This window comes from Crinia signifera, chromosome 2 (assembly GCF_055691185.1).
Source record: "Crinia signifera chromosome 2, ASM5569118v1, whole genome shotgun sequence".
Classification (NCBI taxonomy): Eukaryota; Metazoa; Chordata; class Amphibia; order Anura; family Myobatrachidae; genus Crinia; species Crinia signifera.
In genome coordinates, this window is record NC_139218.1 from 338,132,628 (window position 1) to 338,154,078 (window position 21,451).

Genomic DNA, 21,451 nt, shown 5'->3' on the forward strand with positions numbered 1-21,451 from the left:
CCTTTTCTGAGGGGACAGGAGGCAGAGCCACTTTTTGAGAACCTCCTGGCCATTACAGGAGGGTAGGAACACTGTAATACATGGGATCCTGAATAACTTCCGGGACTCGTGTTACCGTGGATCCACAGCCTTTTGGTACAAACTGACATTAAGAATCCAAAGAAGTAGTCTAAATGGAAGGCTTAATGGTAGGAAACAAACAAGTACATTTATTAGGCTGTGCCCTGTATTCTATAACTGGTAACACTTATTACTGTAATTATACCTTCAACAGCAACTCAGAGAATTAATGTTGACTTTGACCTAACAATAAAACGATAGAACAGAATTGATATATACAAAATAGTCCCATGTTATCTCTACCTGCAACGCTTTCCAAGTTTCTCGCTAGCCCCACAGGGGTAGAACTAGTTAATATTCTCTATTAAGCTGTATGTGATGAGCACATCTACTAATCCACCTGGTGTTACTCTTTTAGCATACCTTTATCAATCCCTGGCCCTAATAACACAATGTACTGGTGGGCCATTCCGCCACTTTAGGTTTTAAGCCCTCTGGCAGCGAAGATTAAGGACCTTGTGCTCTCGCTAAATTTCCTAAGCATGGCTGTGGGGGCCGGCGCATTAGCTCTTAACTTGTGCTCCCTCCTACAGTATCAGCACTGTCCACTCTCATTAATAGCACCGGCCCTCTGCAGACATTTGCATTTAAATTGCTTTTGCCTGTAAATCTGTGTGCACTTCCCGAATATAAATCTGGAGAGCAAGTATACACGAAAAGGGAGTTTTGGAAGGACGAGATACCAAAGAAATGACGGGGGATGAGATGCAGAAGCAAATCGGTGTAAACACACTATAATATTTGATACCATCAGCATATCGTCAGCAGTTGTGTGTAGAAAATAGTTGACCCCTGAGTCACCTACATTTTAACCTGTCTCCTATGGGCCGTATGCTGAGTTAAGTGTCTATATGTGTGTATATATATATATATATATATATATATATATATATATATATATATATATATGTATGTAGAAGGAAGGAGAGATAGATGTGCGCTCTGTCTATTTCACCACTTTAGTACATTAATAGTTATACATTGGTGTGTAAAATTTGTGTTTATTCCAATTTTCTTTACAATGATAAAAAAATGAGTTTGTACAATATTTGATGCAGATTACAAATTCAAATGACAGTTTTGTTCAAATGAATGACAACAGATCAAATTTCAAGATGTATATGACTTCTTAGGATACGAAACCCTACGTGTTTCGTCCCTTAGGACTTCATCAGGGGTAAATGAGGATCCAATCTGAATTGTATTATGAAGATATATTCATTCTTTACTGTTGGAAGAAATCTAAAAGGTTACTGACCACGTAAGTTAAGGTAAAACCTCTGTCCTGCAGAGGTATAGGACTTCAAAAAGCCCAATTTCTGCCGATAATAGCTTGAGGTGAACTGCTCAACCACAGGGGTCACTTCCATGTATGTATGGTTATAAAAATACGAATGATAATAGTGAGCATCCAACTCCTGTGGGTGTAAAATCATAATACAATTTAGATTGGATCCTCATTTACCCCTGATGAAGTCCTAAGGGACGAAACGCGTAGGGTTTCGTATCCTAAGAAGTCATATACATCTTGAAATTGGATCTGTTGTCATTCGTTTGAACAAAACTGTCATCTGAATTTGTAATCTGCATCAAATATTGTACAAACTCATTTTTTTATCATTGTAAAGAAAATTGGAATTGACGCAAATTTTACACACCAATGTATGGCTATTAATGTACTAAAGTGGTGAAATAGACAGAGCGCACATCTATCTCTCCTTCCTTCTATCTTCTCCACCTGGTACCTATATTAACAGCTAGGTACGGTAGAAGTGCAGCTCACAAACCAGCGCAGAAAAAGGACCACACTCCCCCCACTCTTCATATATATATACTGTATGTGTGTGAGGCAAGAGACCGGCACTCAATAATCACCATAAATCAGCTTGTTGAGGTGCCTACCATGTTCATCAGTGTAACTGGTGAAGGTACAGCAACTCCCCCCTCTGACAGTGCTGCTGAGCACCCTCACTGTAAGTACTGTCTGGTGATGACATCACAGACCTGCTAAAAGATTCAGAAAGTATGATATTTGGTAAGAAATCTCTAGGGTTTTTTAAAGCGGCAATCATTTACATTTACACTGCAAAACCAGTTTGATTTTGCAGTGTAAATCATGGGTCCTCAAACTGCGACCCTCCAGATGTTGTGAAACTACAAATCCCAGCATGCCTTGCCACAGTTTTAACACTCCCTTATAGCAAAACTGTGGCAAGGCATGCTGGGATTTGTGGTTTCACAACATCTGGAGGGCCGCAGTTTGAGGACCCATGGTGTAAATGATTGCCATTTAAAAAAAAACTGGAGATTTCTTATCAAATCTCTCACTTTCTGAATCTCTCATGCTTTTACATTTCACGCACAATGTCCACAGTTGTGCTGCTTATACACATCTGTCTCTATCACTCCAGCAGCTCAGTGCCTATGTCCCTCAGCAGCTCCATGTCCTGTGTCCCTCCAGTAACTTCCCCACCTCTGAGTTCCTCCAGCCTCCTCTCACCCTGTCTTCAGCAAGCACAGAGCCTACTACTCTTAGCAGCTCTTCTTCACTTCAGCAGCAGTGATGGCATGACATCACATAAATTGTGCCAGAGGAAGATGCCGTTGGGACAGGCTTTTCTGTTGGAATTACTGTTCAGGGGTATGATAGAGGTGGAACTCCTTTCTGGGCAACCAGAGACCCCCCTGCGTTTTCCTATGATAATGTTATGAGATAAATCACAATGTGTTTAAGGCAAACTGGTTTGCGTCAAAGATATAACAAAACCCATTGTGTAGATGAGTACCATCATTTCTTTATTCATGTACAGATGGGGCCGGGCTCTTCCTTGCTGGCGAATCGCCAGAACATCACCGCTGGCAATCCACCAGCAGCCTGGCTCGCCATCTGACTGAGACGCGCGTGCGTCTCACGTGCGTCTCAATCTCCGTCGGCGAGGCGACGGGAACTCTGTCTGTCTCCGCTTCAGGGAGACTTACAGGGTTAGGTGGGGGGTGCGGGCAGGCGGCGGGGACCCCAAGTGACCGCCGACAAGCCGGCGGTGACCCGTGGGAAGCGCTGGAAGCGGGACGCACGCGCCTCTAGTGTGCACGCGCGTCCCCTTCTCGCTATAAAGATGGCAGCTGACGGGCGATGGCGGCTGGCATCGCCATCGCCATCCCCTGCAAAGATGAGCCATGCCCCATCTGTACCTTATGTCTCTCAGCATAGTAATTGTAGCCAACATACTTTTATCCCCAGATTCTCCATGTAAGTGGCTTTCATCCAGAAGAGTAAAGTCATCTACAGTTAGACGCAATGTAGGTGTCAAGACTCAGTATATTATTGGAACATAAGCTGTTTTACGTGGAACTAAATCATCCAGGCATGCTTTGGCGCTGGGTTAAACAGTGACTCTTGTATACAGCAGAGAAACCCTTTACACAGGAATACAGGGATGCTGGAGATCTCACCTGTGACTAAGCTGCACGATAAAAGGATTAGCTAGTCAGTGTGACTTGTAGTTTTCAGCATACAAAATGTATTCTGCTGAAGCGTGTGTATGATGAGGTAGCTGTGGTGTGCTCAGAACCACGAGACACAGGATGGGCTCTGGTATTGTGGGGTACACATGGGGTGCGCATGGTGTGCTTCCTTAGGCAAATTATCCCTGGCAACTCTCGGGCATCTGCTGGGGACTCCCGGGCACAGAATACACTCCTGGTTATGGCTGTTGGTTCCGGCACCTGACCGCCTTCAATACAGCTTATGGATTGACCCTTGTCCATATCCACCATCTTTTTCACCAGATTGTGATGCGAAAGGGGTATTTCCTACTAATTCACTATATGCTGCTCAAAGCCTGTACAGAACTATGAAGGTTATTCTGGTTGGTGCGTAAATTTCCGAATTATTTCGGAGTGGTCCGCATGCCACGCTGTGCGGACATGGTACGAAGAAACGCCCACCGGTCCTCCGCATTCGGACAGACTCACACTTTAAGAACAGGGCGTGTTTACGGACGACATCCAAACCTTGCGTGTGCGGTGGACACACACATATTCTGCACGGTCTTACAGCGTTTGCACGGTCTTACCGCGTCAGAACGGACGGGAACCTGCCCGTACGCACCGATGTTATTGGTGAATGTAAAAGTGACATGTACAGTATATGTTAGTGATAGCAAGTCCTGTCCATTGCTTGCAGTGTAAATGTGTGTAACAAATGCAGCCGTGCTTTGAGCATATATTTGTGTGTTTTTTAATGGTCCATTTAAGCTGCAATGGTTCCAATTGAAGCAATGACAAGAGTGTAATTAATGAGCAATGAGTAAAGGAGTGGATTGTATTGTGTTCAGCTGACATTGGTTCAGGTGCGCCCGTACTGATTGGGCGTTCCGAATGCCTAGCGCATGACCGAGTGGTGTCCGCAAAGCAATACTTGCTTATGAAGACCGCATATTTCCTGCCTTTTTGTTCGTGTGTATTCGGTGTGCTGTCCGAATGCACGCCTACCAGAATTAGTTCACTCCCTCGTGTACGCCCAGTTTAGCCCACTTTGAAACTACGCCCCTGTGTACTTACGATTGACGCCCTTAATACGCCCATATCTCCCGATTGAATGCGGTGCACATTTCTGTACGGTATTAGTGAGAACAAGTACGGAGACCTTGCGTGGCACATGCGCATAGCGTTGCCCATGCATGCGCAGACGGCTAAAAAACGCCATCCGAAAGAGTTCGGGAAAGTACGCATCGACCAGAATAAAGCCCTATGTCCTCATACACCTAGCTGCAATACGCCATGCAGCGAGAGATGCACCAAGCCGTGGCACGTTGCAGATTTTTTCTTTCAATTTCAATCTCATTTTCCCTTCAAGTACAGCGAAACACTACTCAATCTGTACCAGGGACACCGACTGCGAGTCAACTTTATCCATATTGGAATTTAATTTACTGTGCAAAGTCGCAGATCATAGTGGGGAAAATAGCTGCAGCCAGTGCATTGTAGGGCTTCATATACAGCTTCAGACTTGCTCACAGATGTTCTTGTTGCAGATCAAATCAAGTTCAGTCTCATTAAACATCTGATGGTTTAATTTGTGTGCCTATAATGCACATTCAAGTAACAAATTTAAAAAGGGGACTTGTCTTGCCGTGAAGGCTGTTTGGTTCCAGTACTCCAGGAGTGCACGAGGACACATCTGTAGGCTATTTTTGTATTACAGAAGCTACTGTACAGTAATTGAAGCTAAGTTAAGCTTTAGGAAGCTCATTTCTGTACATGTTATGTTCCTTGCAACACATTCATGTTATGCACAATGACTACATACTGGTATTGTTTATCGATAAAGCACAATATCTTCGGAACAGACCTTTTTTTGTTTTTTATATTATTTTCGAACAAGGACAACTTTATTCTATCTGACAATTTTAATCGATGTTTGCAAGACAATTCATCAGACGGGAAAAAATATCTTTCTCCTTTGTCTTGGGTTTGTTTGTTTCACTTAATCTAGTAACCCCAAGAATCTGTCCCCTTGTGAACTTGTGAAAGTGAGAATAAACTAATTTGTCCTTCTCTTGCTGGCTGAGAGCTGGTAAACAAACTCCTGGTGAGGCTTTTTTACTGTGACAGCTGCGTGAGACGTCTTGGCGCAGGATGTTATTACAGATTAAGTGCAATTTCTGCCAATAGGGTGCAGGATAACAGCGTGATACTTACAAGATGAAGCAGAAGTATAATAGACTCTCTGTATCTGGCTTTTTGTTTGTCTGTTTCCTCTCCGAGGTGTAGCAGACTCCCTGATGCCATCTGAAAAAGTGATAACACAAGAGAATTGGCCAGAGATAGCACTCTGTCAGTCAGCAAGGGTAACTGAAGAATATTCAAACAACTGCTTATTTAGTGATGTAATATTCAAATTTTTATGCAAATGCTCCTATTCTTATGTAAAGCACATGACTGTGTATGACATGATGGCAGCTAGTGCCAGAGGTGTTGATTGGTAGGTTGGTGTGGACCAAGCTAAACATGGTTAGTACTCATGAGGTAAGATTTTGTAGTTCTATATACAACAACACTGTAACAATAATATTCAAATATACAGACAGGTCCCTTAACTCTCAGCATTGATTTAAGTCATAAATGAGACAGTAACAGGTAGTATACATTGTACAAAAATCTAAAAATTACTTATTTAATTAAGGTGTTATTATAAAGGACTGTAAAATATACATCACTGTGTTCTTTACAGCTGGGGCAGTTCCAATCTAATTCACAATGCAGTAAAAATACCCTAGGGGGAGATTGAGGGTTAAGTATAGAGTGAGAAAATCCGGGTGCCGGACGCGGTCCCGACAGTTGGGATCCCGACAATCATTTACCCGACGTCAGGATCCCGACTGTCAAAACGCCGACAGACAGGTGCCCGACGGCCACCCACTATTTTCCCTCGTGGGGGTCCACAACTAAACTAAATATGTCGACATTGTGACCATGCGGAAATGATACTTGAACCAACAAACCACACACAAACAGTTGGCAGATCAAAGCATACTATAGACATACCGAAGCTATGTAAGCGTATACCTATGTATTGTACCTGGCACTACATAAGCCATACGAATGTGTGTCTAGATGAAGTTAAGTCTAATTCTCATTTAACATGGCGATGTCAGTATTGTTCAGATGTATGGTACACAGGAAACATTTTTTTACATCTGGTTTGGCATGCTTAATGACTTGTCAATGGAAATGCAAAATACATAATGTGCAGGGTAACAGCAAACCAATGCTTTTCACAAGCTGTGCTGATCACCCATACTCATTAGTTAATAGTACAAATTCATAGACTAATACAAATTAGACAAAAATCAGGTCCAGTACTGTACATATGAGGTAGACGAATGAAGTACAGCCATGACACAGGGTGTAGAGAGGACCCCTGCTCAAGAGAATATAAGTCTAGCAGCCATTGGGACAAAAGAGGTCCTGGCAGGCAGAGCGTGTAGAGGTAGTAGTTAGTATCAGGTGGGGGTAGAACAGGTTAAAGAACTTACAGATTGGCTGGCAAAAGCAAAATCTCTCTCTAATGGAAAAAAACATGTGCACTGCAGGTGGGGTAGATGTAACGTTTGCAGAGAGAGAGTTAGATTTGGTGGGGTGTGTTCAAACTGAATCTAAATTGCAGTGTAAGAAAAAAGCAGCCAGCATTTACTCAGCCCAGACACAAAATAACACACCCAATTGTAACTCTCTCTAAACGTTACATCAGCCCCACCTGCAGTGCACATGGTTTTGTCCATTAAAGAAGGAGTTTGCTTTTTCAAACCAACCTAAATCACCCACTTAAGTGCTTCAAAGAGGTAGAGTCTGAGTTTAGGTGGTGTATGGACTTTCATAAGTGGATAAAGGAACACTTTAGTAAGATTGTGTAAATGGCAGGACTATTGTATCTCAAATCAGAGTGTCCTTTGCAGTTTTAGAACCACTGGATTTAGTTGGTCATAAAAAATTCTATAATAGGTTAAGGCCCCCATACATCTACTGCTGTTTCCCCTATATCCTCACCAAATTGGCACCGCCAATCCACCAATCGGCGGCCATCAACATCGATCCAATGGGGATAAATTTTCATTTTAAAAATACCAAGTTAGCGGTTCCCAACTTATGTTTCCTTGGGAATTGGGAATACAGAATTTAAACATTCCCAAATACCCAAATTGACCATCATGGGATCTGGAAATAGTAGGGAGCAGTATTGAAACACTGAGTCAAATGGAACAGTTGGCAGGATTTGAAAAGTACCATGTCTTCAACAGTGTAGGTGTACAATATCAAACAAATCCAGGCAGATTTTGCCTCGTTAATTCTTGAGGTTTACTGCAAAAATCTTTTTCATTTTTACATGTTCCGCAGTAAATTACATTTGACCCATCATCTTTATTTTCTTAGCCCAATTAAGGACTGTAGAAGAACTATGACAAACCTTCAGTTTATTGTCGTTTTGACGGAAATTTCTATTTAAGAATTATTTTTATGTGCTCTGATCAAAACAAATGATGGTGAAATGTATGCATTGATTTCTCCTGAGCACAAGGATAACTGAAATGAATACATTAAGTATGGTTCATTTTCCCTTATAACTTTTCAAATATGTATGTATGTACTAGTACATATTTATCTGCTACCTTGTGATTGCCTCTGTGTTTGTGCATGTGTGAGAGACAAAGAGATGTAGTTTCACTCGCTGCCAACCAATGGCAGTGTTTCGGAGACACACAAACGGACACTGGACATATATATTGATGATAAATAATTAGTTCAATATGGTATGTGACCACATTCTTTAAATAAAAGGCTTTTTCCTCACCATAATAACTTATATGTAACTAAATTGATCAGTACATTTACACTTGCAGTTCCCGTCAAGGAACCCCATTTTTATGCAAGTCCTACTGTATCACTTTGGGTGCTGTCCAGTTGTAACACTGTGGCCTGCCATGTCTCGTAATTAGGGGGTGATTGGCAGGCAGCAGTGAATAGATGCTGTGCGCATATGTATTGCATTTATTCAAAAGAGAGAAGGACTGGGGGCATGGCCAGTAGCTGGACAGAGTCCTGGGCATACCCACACAATGTTAAAAATGGGGTGTGGCTCCCGAGCATGGCATTTCCCATGAGACCACACCTCCTGAGAACAGATATATCCCTCTTCATCATGACGAAAGATTGGAAAGTATGGAATTATATATAGTATATGTCAACTTCTCTCACATTAGTTTAAACTTCAGCTCTCACACTGATTTAAATTAAAGCTCTCACACACACACACACACATATATATATATATATATATATATTAAAAAAAATTTTTATATATATATATATATATATATATTTTTTTTTAAATGGGTAGCAAACAACAACTGTTCAGCATTCAAGGTATTTGGTGTACAAAATGAAGCCTCCAAGATGGCATTGTCTTCTGTGGTCTACATCCATTATTATGTTAAATATATAAATCTCACTATGGCACTCACTGTAATTATAAGTTCTAAACAAGAGATTGGAATAAACTGTGAATTTATTGTTTCATCCTAAACTGTCACCATAATATTTTAGAAGTATGAACCGTTTGTGCTATATTGTAGAGAATCTGTCAACCATTAACATGAATCAAGAGATTAGCTGTAGATTAATCTCAGCAATGATTAATGGGTAATTGTATTAAATAATTAGGAGGCATTGTTTGCATTTACTAGTCACTTCATTACTGCTGTTTGATGTTTTCCAGCATTTCTCTCAGTGCACAGATACAATATCCATTGTAATAGATACAGAATATATTTTTCATTTATTTCTTTAAAAACAGATTTACCCAAAAAGGTCATAACTACCAGATGAACTGGATGGCACTAGCCAGGGAAACTAGTCATGGGGATCTGATACTAACCGCGAATGATATCACCTCGGGAGCCCAGCACTGGGTAAGGCTCTCTACAAATTACCCCAGCCTCTCATTTTGGTCAGAGCTGATGTTTCTGAGCTCCATCATGAAGCCTCTATGATCTGTCCAAGCAGTACATTGCCTCTCAATGCAGTCAAGTAGACGTTTAGTCACTTCACTATGCCAGGACCACATGGAACTTAGATGTCATGCTGTTCACAAATGCAATTTACTGTAATGGGCTTTATTATTTATTACTAGAATACTATTTTTTACTAATATAAATTTTAGTAAAAGAATGTGAAAAGGGGTGTTTTCACACTCCTTTCACATTATTGGTACTGAAATGTACTAATGGGGAAATTAAGGAATTCACATAGTTTTCCTCCAAGCCCTTGAATTCACATTATTCTAGTAGCCAGATCGCATTTATCATACTTGTAATGGGAAATGCAATCTGTCTAAATTTTGCTGCACATATGATCTACAACTTGGCCCCCTTTCTGCAGCAGGGAACAGGGATCACATGCGATACGTCACATGCAGAAGGACCACATACGACGAATCGCTTGTGATCCTGCCACCCGGGATGGTCCCGAAGGCTCAATGGGTTTGGATGCCAATAAACTGCCCCTATGGAAGAAAGCAGTATCCTCTGATGATGGCCAGGTGTATCATTTACCTGGGTAAGAGATGGCACTTGGATGCATTATGGAAAGAAGGCAAGTGGACTAGACATTACCCAGTAAGGTTGCGGCATTGGTTTAGGCTAGGTCTTCCTTAATGTCAGTTTAAGGAGGGTATACATTTTTAAACTTTTTTTTTTTAAATAAATTCTGGACACTGCAGTGCACACAGACCCATGAGACAGTCTCCATGTGCTGTCTCCTAGTCCTTCCCCACAATTCACTCTATCTGCATGGCTCTGCTACATATGGTAGCTAGTGTTAGATGTATACATTTCTTTGATGCCTTCTCTTTCCTGGTCTCTTTACCAGTCACCAGTGTTGTTATGACTCTGTTATCTTTTGTGTGTGTGTGTGTGTGTGTGTGTGTGTGTGTGTGTGTGTGTGTGTGTGTGTGTGTGTGTGTGTGTGTGTGTGGTGGTGGCGAGTCCGAACATTTTCCTGGGCAAAGGTCATCTGTAGAATATCTCTCTTACTAATGGAATATTGTGAGTTCTGGCTGGTGAAATAGCCCTTTCAGTGGACAAGTTTAGTTGTTACATTTTTTATATATAGCTGCTGGGAACTACTTAAAAACTGTCTTCGATGACAGCACCGGGGGATACAAAAAGGCTGTTATGTTATATAACGGCTCTCCCAGGTCTTATTAGAGTGTCTTCATAGAGAAAGAATCCATCAAAACCCTTTATTACTGACAGTTTCAGTCTGCAACATCCTCAAACTTTTCAGAATTATTTTACATTTTCTTTAGAATTACTGGTATTCTCCCCAGTGCGTATTATTATTATTATTTATAAAATATAGATAAAATATAATCATATCATTTCAGTCCCAATGCCAATCAACAGTAATCTATTGATTTTTCATAATAGAGGTGTCTACATCCTTGTGGGGATAGAGAACTTCTGACAGTTGTCCACTTCATTCCGATATATATTGAAGTCTACAAATGTGACCATTGTATGATTTAACCATAAAAATGTCCTTTTGTTAATGCTCTTAGTATTAAAAAAAAAAATCACAATGGAGATTTTAGGGAAGATACAGTTGTGCTCAAAAGTTTGTGAGTTATCATTCATATTATCTGACAAATGGCCAGAAAATCTCAAATTCTGCGAGGGTATGTACACTTATAAGCACAACTGTATCTTGGATAGATGCAGATTTAGTATGAAGGGAAAGAAGAAAGACAACACGTATTTTATGTAGTGGGTTTTACAGTGTGGCTGAACCCAGTGCCCAGTTACTGGAACTGGCAGCAATGGGGTCCTGGCCAGTGAAGAGCAGTGGATATGAGTCCACGTCGCCCGATGCTGGCGTCTCCTGTTCTGGTTCTCTACTCCCATAAATTCATTGCATGGGTGGCTGCAGCTACCACAGGGACAAATGCCACACACTGTGTGGGATTTAATGGGCCAGGCAGGCCAAAATATGCAGTTCCCACTGGCATCAGATTTGAACTCCAAATTAAGTCACTGGGAGCACTTTATCTGAAATGTGTGTTATCAACTACTTGTTACTAACTTATTCTATTCCTAGATACCTGATTCTGCCTGCTCCCTTGGTACTACATATGGTGATTCCTTTGACCTTGGCTTCCTTGTGACCTGATTCTGTCTACTCTCGGGTACTTTGCCATCCATTTGGTTCTAAACCAGATTTTTGACTATGCTTGAACACTTCATGAAATATGTACAGCTCAAATCCAGTGTATACTAGAACCTGTACAAGGGAATTCAGCAGTACCCCACACGCAAGTTGTAGCCCTCTGTCTAAGTCCGAACCAACTTGCGGGGATCACATATATATATATATACATCAGACTCCTCACTTCTGAGTCTTAGCTATCCTGAAGAATGCAATTGAAAGCATCCACTATCCACCTGTGAGTTCTGACAGGCTACACTGGCCCCAAAATGGATGGCGCAGGTAACCCCTCACCACGTAAGCTAATGGAATAGGTTTGGTTGAGCTGAGAAGCAAGAATGAGACCAGGCTCACATTATCTTGATGATTTCCTAATATTCTCCAAGGATCTGGCAAGTCATTGCAAACATGTCTGTGAAGCTCTGTCTCTACACCAAGATATCCAGCTCTACTGTAAGCTAGAGAAGTGCTCCTTAGAGCAAAAGGGTCAGAGAGTTCCTGGGATACATAATATCCAGGTCCTGGTATCCAGATGGAACTGACCATGTCTGTTTGGATTGAAGGCGATTCAACGATTGCTGGGTTTCTGTAACTTTCACTGTCATTTATTCAGAAACTATTTATCCATTGCAGCCCTTATCACTGCATTCAACCAAGAAAAGTAAAGCCACCACGAGGAAGCGTTTTCTCGGTTAAAGCAGTGTTCCATCTTAGCTCCCATTCTGAGACAACCCAACTGTGACCGAACCTTCTCCCTAGTGGTGGATACATTTAGAGTTAGAGAAGAATTTTGCAGAAAGATGAGGTTAATTGGTACTCTTGTGGTCCCTTTCTTTGCAAAATCACGGCTCCAGAGAGAAACTACACAGTTGGGGATAAAGAATTGTTAGATCTCAAGCTGGGCCTGCAAGAATGGCGACACCTGTTGGAGGGGGCAAAATTACCTGTGATGGTTTACACAGACCACAATAACCTGATCTACCTTAAGACTGCTCACTATCTAAACTGTCAATGTACATGGTCGCTGTTCTTTGACTGCTACAGTCGGTGATCAATTACCATTCAGGCATTAAAAAACATCAGCGTTGAAGCCTTGTCCTAAGCTTTCAGTTACGTTGAGGAGAAATTGGTTCAAAAGGATAAACCCATTTTGAACCTGGCTTGATTTGTATTGTAGCATTAATCATTAAGGTCAAGATTCCCCTGAGAAAGACATAACTGGACCCAATACGCAGGTCATGGCCCTATACAAGTCCAAGCCTCCTTGGGTCACTTGTGAATACCACCAGCATCTTAGACTCTGCACTTCTAGGATGTCACAGCAGGCCATTAGGGGTTTAATAGGGCTACCTAATTTTCAGAAAACTCCAAAGACTTTTTTTTTTTGCTTTTAGAGTTTGTCTGTGAGAACAAGTTCCATCTTTAGATAATACTGGTTCTAGGAGCCTTGTTCCTTCCTATGGGAAACAGTTCCGGGGATGCAAAGATGGATCTACTGAAGTAGCAGTGTTACTAATCATTGGTACAGCTACTTATCTCCCCCACCAGAGGAACAGTGGTGTAACTATAGCCCCGCAGCCCCCGCGTTGGCGGGGAGGGGCTGTGGGCGCCGATCTGCGGGGCTATAGTTACAACTATATTCAACAACCCCCCCCCTTACCCCTCCGCATGCCACCGCCAGCGCCGCCGCATTCAGGGTCCCAACTCCCGACCGCAGCGCAGATCTGGTCCTGGCTCCGTCTCCTCCTGCAGTACTTCTAATGAAAAACAACTATGAGAAAATGGCTGCCCCCTAACAGCAGACAGTTTTTGGGGATGCTAGAGGAGGCGCGGGCCTCCTCTAGCATCCTTAAAAACTGTCTGCTGTTAGGGGGCAGCCATTTTCTGATGGTCATTATAGAACTGCAGGAGAAGACGGAGCCGACTGCGGGACCCTGAATGCAGCGGCGGCACGCGGAGGGGTAAGGGGGGTTTTAACTTAACTTGGGAAGGTGGGTGGGAGGGCTATTGGGAGGGGGGGCCGCGCTGCCGATATCAGCGGGGGGGCGCACAAATTCTACCTACGCCGCTGCAGAGGAAGCTGTATTGCTCAGTGAGTGCTAGCCCACATGATAAAATGCTCTTTAACCCTTTGCAGTCCAGATTTTTTTTTGCTATTGAAAAAGTCTGGTTTAAATCAATTGTCTTTTTTTTAATTCAAAAATGGTCTACATTGAATGTTGACTAGTGTTAATATTCTTATTTTAAAGTGGCTCACCACTGGATCTGCTACTAGCGCTAGGGCTGTTGAGCCTGACTAGAAATTGGACCTGAAAGGGTTAAAGAGATATGTGTCCACCTTTTCCTTGTCAACCATTCCGTCAATCTGCTTTATCAACCTATATCAGGTTGATAAAGTTCAGAAGATTGACCAAAGTGCTCTGACAGAATCAGGAGTGTGCGCAGCTATATTTTATTTGTCCAGGGGTATGACATGATGAATTGGATCTTAATATGGGTGTCTGGACTTGAAAAGAAAATCTTTTTTAATACATTTTAATCTTTATGGATAGTTTTTTCCTTTCTACAAATAACATCTGAATATTTAATATTGTTGTGGGAAAACAATTGTTTTTATTCCTTTGGCGATGTTGTTTGGGTTTATGTCTAAATAAAGACTTTTTGGTATATTTCTTTTACTGTCTGTGGATGTATTTTTTGATAATTAAAAGGAATACAAAATCACTTGGATTTGGAGACATTTACTTATCATTAAATCCACATACGAGAGACGTATTGTACCTAATACTAGTCTTAAGGCCCAAAAAATAAAAGGTAGCCAGCTCCCTAAAAGAATAAAAATAAAAAAGACAAAAAGAAGCAGCGCTGATATCTGACAATTAAATCAATGAAAAATTATTTAATAACAATAATATACAATAAAATACATATATATATGAAAATACAAAATGATTGGTGTTGGACCCAATTAGTATAGAAAAATTTGTCCCAATTAGTCCTCAAAATTGGTGACTATACTAATTGGGTCCAACATCAATCATTTCGTATTTTAATATACATGTATTTTATTGTGTATTATTACTATTAAATAATTTTTCATTGATTTAATTGTCAGATATCAGCGCTGCTTCTTTTTGTCTTTTTTAGTCTTAAGGCCCATCCTACCGGGAGCTGCTGCAGCAAGTACAGAAGATCCTGAAAACCCTCAATGAATAAGTAAACAATCAAGAGAAAAAATAACTTACTGGGGATCGATCTCACATGGATTTCACAACGATATCTACAGTGTTCGATTCACAAACCACTCTGCCGATGAGTCGATTATTAATTTCAGTTTTTCAAATGTTTTGTAAAGTTAAAATGTTTTTAATTTAATGGACCCTTCTAGGCCTTTAAGGGTCCACTTAAGGCAGTCTGTTTATTATGTTGTATTCAAAAAGTCATAAGCTTTCCAACGACATATCACAATGCATGAAAACAACAGAAATAGCAGGGACCCTTATGAAAGCACCCTTAAGGGCTTATCTGATGAAACCCATCTTCAAACTTAGATCGTCCCTTAAGATGATAAGGTAGTGTGCAAAGTTTGAAGACGATTAGTTAAAGCGTTCGAGAGTTATTGTGGACCATCCATACACTCTAGCCACTGCCATATAATACTACAGCCTACCTTATGTGCCCCTGCAGCCAGCCCCCATCTGTGTCACTCCAGCCCCCCTTCATGTGTTACTTGTCTCCAGGCCCCTGCTGTGCCTCTCTAGCTCACTCACATGTCACTCCAGTCACCCCTATTTGTTACTAAAGCCTCATGTGTCACTGCAGCCAGTCTTCACTGTGTCACTACAGCAACCCCCCCTCACATTTTTCATTAATCTTCAGTCCCCTCATGTGTCACACCAGCCACCCTCTCCTGTGTCACTCCAGCCACCCCATGTGCTACTAGAGACCCCTTACATGCTTTTACCCAGTATCCTCTTGCGTCGCTCCAGCCCCCTCATACATTTGTCAGGCATATCCAGCACCCCAGGGTTGCCAACCCTCCCACATTTAGCGGGAGTTTCCCGCTTTTTGGTCCTTTCTCCCGGGAATATATAGGATCCTCCCGTCACAAAGTGTAGAGGATGGCTGACGTCGCGTGGTTGTCCTAATAATGCCGGCGGGGGTTCTGTGGGACATAGAGGGGTATCGCTGGCTGCAGCAGCAACACAGCACGGGGCAGCCTTGGGAGTGGTAGCAGTGGAGAGAGAGCAGACAAGCAGCAGAAGGCAGCGCCACAGAAGAGGTGGTGAGTAAGCTAGAGGGTGGCTGCTACGATGCTTGCCTTCTGCTTCTCTCCCTCAGCTCCTCAGCGTCCCCTGTTTTCTTTACTAGAGTTCCTCAGGCTCTGTCTCCCTCCCCCTTCAGACCTCCACGCTGCTGCAGCAGCGCAGCTTCATCAAAATTGATCCTCTCCCCCCTCCCCACTGCTTTATATCATACTTATATCATATTTTAAACAATAGGGAGGGGGGAGAGGAACAATAATGAGGGTGCAGGAGGAAAGGAAACAATTATTTTTATAAAGCTGCAGCAGCGTGGAGGGAGTAAGCTAAGAAAAGGATTTAAAATTTGAATAAAAAAATGTAATTTGGTTAGCTCCGCCTATGGCACCGCCCCATTTACGTCACGATCGATCACGCCCCCTAATTTTTGTAATTTGCTGCCCTCTCCCGAAAAATGCACAAGAGAAGTCGGCAAGTATGCAGCACCCTAATGTGCCCCTCTAGCCAACACTCCTGGAGCCAACATCTGACTGGCTGACAGCACAGTGATTACACAGCTGTGGGAGTGTTAAGGCGGCCAGCACAGCGTTCCCATTTAACTTTTCATTGGAGTTTATAATCCCTGGGAAACACCCTCCCCATAATCCTGGCCACGGGCCCCCGGCCAACTAATCAGCTTCTGTCATTTTATCGACTTTGTTACAAAAAATTGACTGATACTGATTGGTTTGTACTTTATCACTCTCTGCACTTTGAAAAATCTCTCTCTTAGTCAACATGATATCTTCCTAAATTATATAATTGATTGTTAAAGAACGGCATTTTCATGAACATTCACAATGGTTCCAGTCCACAAAATTGTCCGACTCCACTGTGTGGAAGTTACAGGTAGATTTTAATGACACCACTAGAGGATGTTACAGAGCACAAAAAAAGGGTGCCTTGAAATCAATGAATAAATAAAACCTTGCTCGTGACAAATCGCCCCCAGGATCTTACACTTTAATGTTTCACGTCTCGTTGCGTGCTTATCAAAATAGTATTTCAGAGCGGTGCAAAGAGATATGCTTCTCATTTCTCTCTCTTCCTCCGCCAATGTCCTCAGTCTCTTCCTCCAGAATTTTAAATATTAATCCATTATGCCAAATAATATACTAAATTTGGATGATTATGCAGCTCTGAGAATTTCTGACATACGTATTAGAATAGAATACGAGATCTCACACCATCCTCATAAGGACATTGCTCAATCTCATAGCCCGAAGCCAGGGATTACAGGCCTGGAAGAGATGGACTTTATCACCTGTCCGTATTCATTTATACCGATCATGTAGACATGGGGCATGGCTAATCTTTATTTCACATTCATTGTGCTCCCTTAGAGTTAATGCATGGCAACCATACCAGACATGTAAACTATTGTCCGCATTATTTCTGTAGGAATTTATTTTCCTTAACAAAATAATGACGCTTTGATGTGTGTGATGTGAGCTGTGTAATGCGCCTTCATTTTCAGGTACGTGTTCTTCCAGCTCATTTAGTCTGCCTTGCGTGCAGTTGTTTATACAGGGGCTTGCAACTGGCTCCGATTTTAATTTAGCATTCCTTGTGTAATTCCATTTCCAGCATTCACATTCACTCGAGGTCTGCTGTTTGGTATTGTTGTTTTGTCCTGGGAGGTTGCAATTTTCTAATCACTCAAAGCAATTTTCTGAAACAAGCCAGGTAACATTGTTTTATAGTATTTGGCAGGTTTATTGTAGCTGTATAAATTGTTTTTTAGACTGCCCGCCAAGTGGCACTACAGGAAACCAATGTTGTGCAATAGGTTTTAGACCAAGTTTTTAATTGTTTTTTTTATTATTCATTTTAGAGATTATTTGCAAATCAAAAGACAGGAGACGAATAGGGATAGTTGGAAGCTGCTGGAACGGGTCCCAATCAGGCAAAAAAATGATGTCAAAATTGGGGTACGGGCATGGCAACCCCTCTCTAGCCCCTGGTCAACGCATGCTCCAAAGAGGGAGCTGTGTGTAGGGTAGCAGCCCCATGGTGAGAGTAACCAGCTCTCCTATAGTTCCGCCACTGCCTCCATCTTTTGGAATGTCATTGGAAGATATAAACCAGATAATAAATTCAAATCACATATAAGCTCCATGGGTTATTTATTATACAATTGCTTGTATATTTGAGATTATGGGCCTTTTTCTGGTCCATTCGCATGGACCAGAATATTGACAGGGGCTCCGATGGTGGGCGTATGCGCACGCACAGGGTCATTTCTGCACATATGCATACGCTGGGTGCATGCGGCCATAGCGAACAGGGTGTTCACTGGGCGCACGCACCCAAGTGTGTGGGTGGGGGGGGGGGCGGGGGTTGTAGGGCCGGCCATTTACATATGGGAATGCCCAGTGTTTCATAGAGCAAGAGTGAATATCGACCAAGTGTGAGAGGTCATCAGCTGCATTATTTAGATAAGAAATTGTCTCAAAACCACGTACATTGCCAAATTTGACAAACAGCAAGGCTTTCCATGATGAGGTTGAAGGCAACATGTATCAAACCTTGGAGAGCAATAAAGTGGAGTACTGTAGCTGCCCAAAGTATCCAACCATCTTCTTTGATAGATAAATGATAGTTTGAAACTGATTAAATGCTTTGACCAATTTCTCCACTTTATCCCTACCGCCAAGTGCACCTTCACCGAGCACCAACGTCATCATTGTTAAAAGTTAAGTGGTTGTGGACTTGTGCATTACAAAGTTTGAATTTAGAGTACTTGGTTTTTTTTTATCAACCTTGTTACATTGGTGACTAGGGAGGCCAATCCTGAGCAATTTTTTTTCAACCCCGCGATTTGGGATTGAAAAACCCAATCCCATGTTTCCCGGGACTGGGAAATGCAGTGAAGCAGTTCTTAGGGAGGCGGGGAAATGTGGCGCAGGGGATTGGAAGGTGTGCAGGTGCACAGCTTTACTTCATTTATTGTAATTGTCAGCCCTCACTGCACTGAGTCGAGCCCTGCTGGTGGTCAATGCTGCCCGGCAGAAAAGAATCAAATGCACATGCGGATTTTGTGGAGACTCTAAACTCAAGATTCAAAACTCAGCAAAAATTGGCCTAAATCCCAGGATCCCAACAATCCTGATCCCTGTGATGCTGTACTCCAGATTGTTCTATCTCATCAATGTGTTCAAACTGAAATCTAAATTGCAATGCAAAAATAAAGCAACCAATTTTTTTATCCTGCACAGAAACAAAATGAATTAGGCCCAGTTAGTGTTTTTCAATATGTATATTTGAATAACTGAGCTAGAATTTGTAGACACTGTAAAATCATGCATGAAAACCCTAGCTATGTAGGCATTTAAATATTAATTTAATAGTGCCATAATTACATAATAGTACCCTAATGAACCAGAGTAGTGCCCTAGTTAATATTATGCCCCATAGTAATACCTTAGTAAATATTATGTATCATAGTAGGGGTTATGTTAACATCATAACCTGTAGTAGTGCCTTAGATTATTTTATGAACCATCTTAGTTCCCTAGTTTTCCAGATGTCACATTGTAGAGTAGCCAGTACACATTTTTTTGCCACACAGTATTGTCATTCATATTATGATATACAATGTCCCCAATTTATGTTACGCCACATTGCAGTGCCCCTGCTTATACTGTGCCACAATTTTGTGCCTCCTTTTTATATTTTGCCACATTACAGTGACCTCTTGTTCAAATTATGCCATATGACATTGTCCCCTTACAAATATAACATCCTCCACAGATTCTTCTAATGTTAATGTCACACAGTTCACACTGGATAATGGATAATTCCCCAGATTTGTCTTTGCAAAACAATTTGGACAAATCTGGGAAATTGGTAGGCAACTTTATAACCTGGCTCCAGGCCCCCCTAAGTCTATGGGCCCCATAGCAGCAATAGCACCCCTTTCACGGGCTACAGCTTTGCACATGGTTTATACCAAAAAAAACAAAGTACATTCTATTGTTTGCTTACAGTAGATGAAGTCAAATGCTTTGAAAGAACAGGGGATAGCTGCACAACTGGGCTCTTAGTGTTACTAAAAATGTTCTGCTTCCATTTTAAGAGGTTTACTTATTATGTTCTAATGTTCCCTATAAAGTGCTGCGGAATATGTGTGCACTATACAAAATAAATAAAAATAAATAATAAATATATACTACAATGGGCGTTCTATTGAAGATGGGATGTTGCTATGGGCAACCAATCAGATTCTATTTATTATCTTCTAGAAGGTTCTAAATAAATAAGTAGAATATGATTGGTTGCTATGGGCAACATCCCATCTTCAAAAGAACTTTCATCTTGGTAAAATAAAAAAACCTAAGTGACATTTGCAAAATAGTCCATATCATCTGCTTACCAGCAAGAATTCCTTGAGGTGCGTCTCAATGTTCTTACGGTATATGGTGAAGAAGGCAGCGGAGACTTGAATGATAGCCTTGGCCAAGCAGTGACTATTGTTATGGTAACCTGCAAAGTAAACACAGCTGATGAATACTGACAGCCGACCTGTAATCCGCTGAACCTGTATTTTGGTTTAGCATTGACATGCCTCACTGTAATGATGCCTTTGTACAAAACAGAACAGAAAAATAAGGTTCTTCCCCCCTCTCCAAAATAAGGGGCACACATTACAATTGCATTTTAACAACCCTATCATTTTTAATCAGATAGTTTGTCAAACACAGTAATTACTTCAAACACATTTTACAATTTTAAGCTGACAGAGCAGAAAGACTTAAGCGTCGATGATCAGTACAGAATTACTGAGTATAACTACAATGCACACAAATCAGTCTGTTTCCACCAATTGATTTATAATCAAATTTCCAACTGATAATTATCTAAATGTTAATATATTGTATTGTTACCCAAATTGATAATAAAAACTATAGACAAGGCCGATTTGATGCCCTATGCAAGTTTGTGGCTGGTGCCCCAGCACCGTCCCTGCATGTATCGCTAATTAGAGAATTAGAGAATTTGCAAGTTGAGCCATTATCGAACAACTGTGCAAGCATACCGCTCTCGCATTGCGCGTGCATGAGGGAAATTAGAAACTGAAAATGCCTGATAGGAAGCAGGCGATTGGAGGAAGAAACAAGCCATTGTTTGTGTGTTTGGAAAAGCACAGGCATGCTCAGGCATATTTAGGGTGGCTTGTGAGGTCAGCGATGACCACTTCCAGCCCGTCTCGGTCACAGATTAGTGGAAGCCTCAGACTTACTCACATTTGCACAGGTGGCAAAGTC

At 41.6% G+C, this 21,451-nt stretch overlaps 1 protein-coding gene across 2 annotated transcripts in view; it reads right to left on the reverse strand.

Moving 5' to 3' along the window:
- NCKAP1L (NCK associated protein 1 like) overlaps positions 1-21,451 on the reverse strand; it is a 188,796-nt gene that overhangs the window by 25,842 nt on the left and 141,503 nt on the right. For both annotated transcript variants that reach the window (XM_083169529.1, XM_083169530.1), the window contains 2 exons: positions 20,560-20,669; positions 5,824-5,913 (listed from right to left, as the gene is read on the reverse strand). In XM_083169529.1, coding sequence (XP_083025655.1) covers positions 5,824-5,913; positions 20,560-20,669 — 200 coding nt within the window. The remainder of the gene's footprint in view (positions 1-5,823; positions 5,914-20,559; positions 20,670-21,451) is intronic.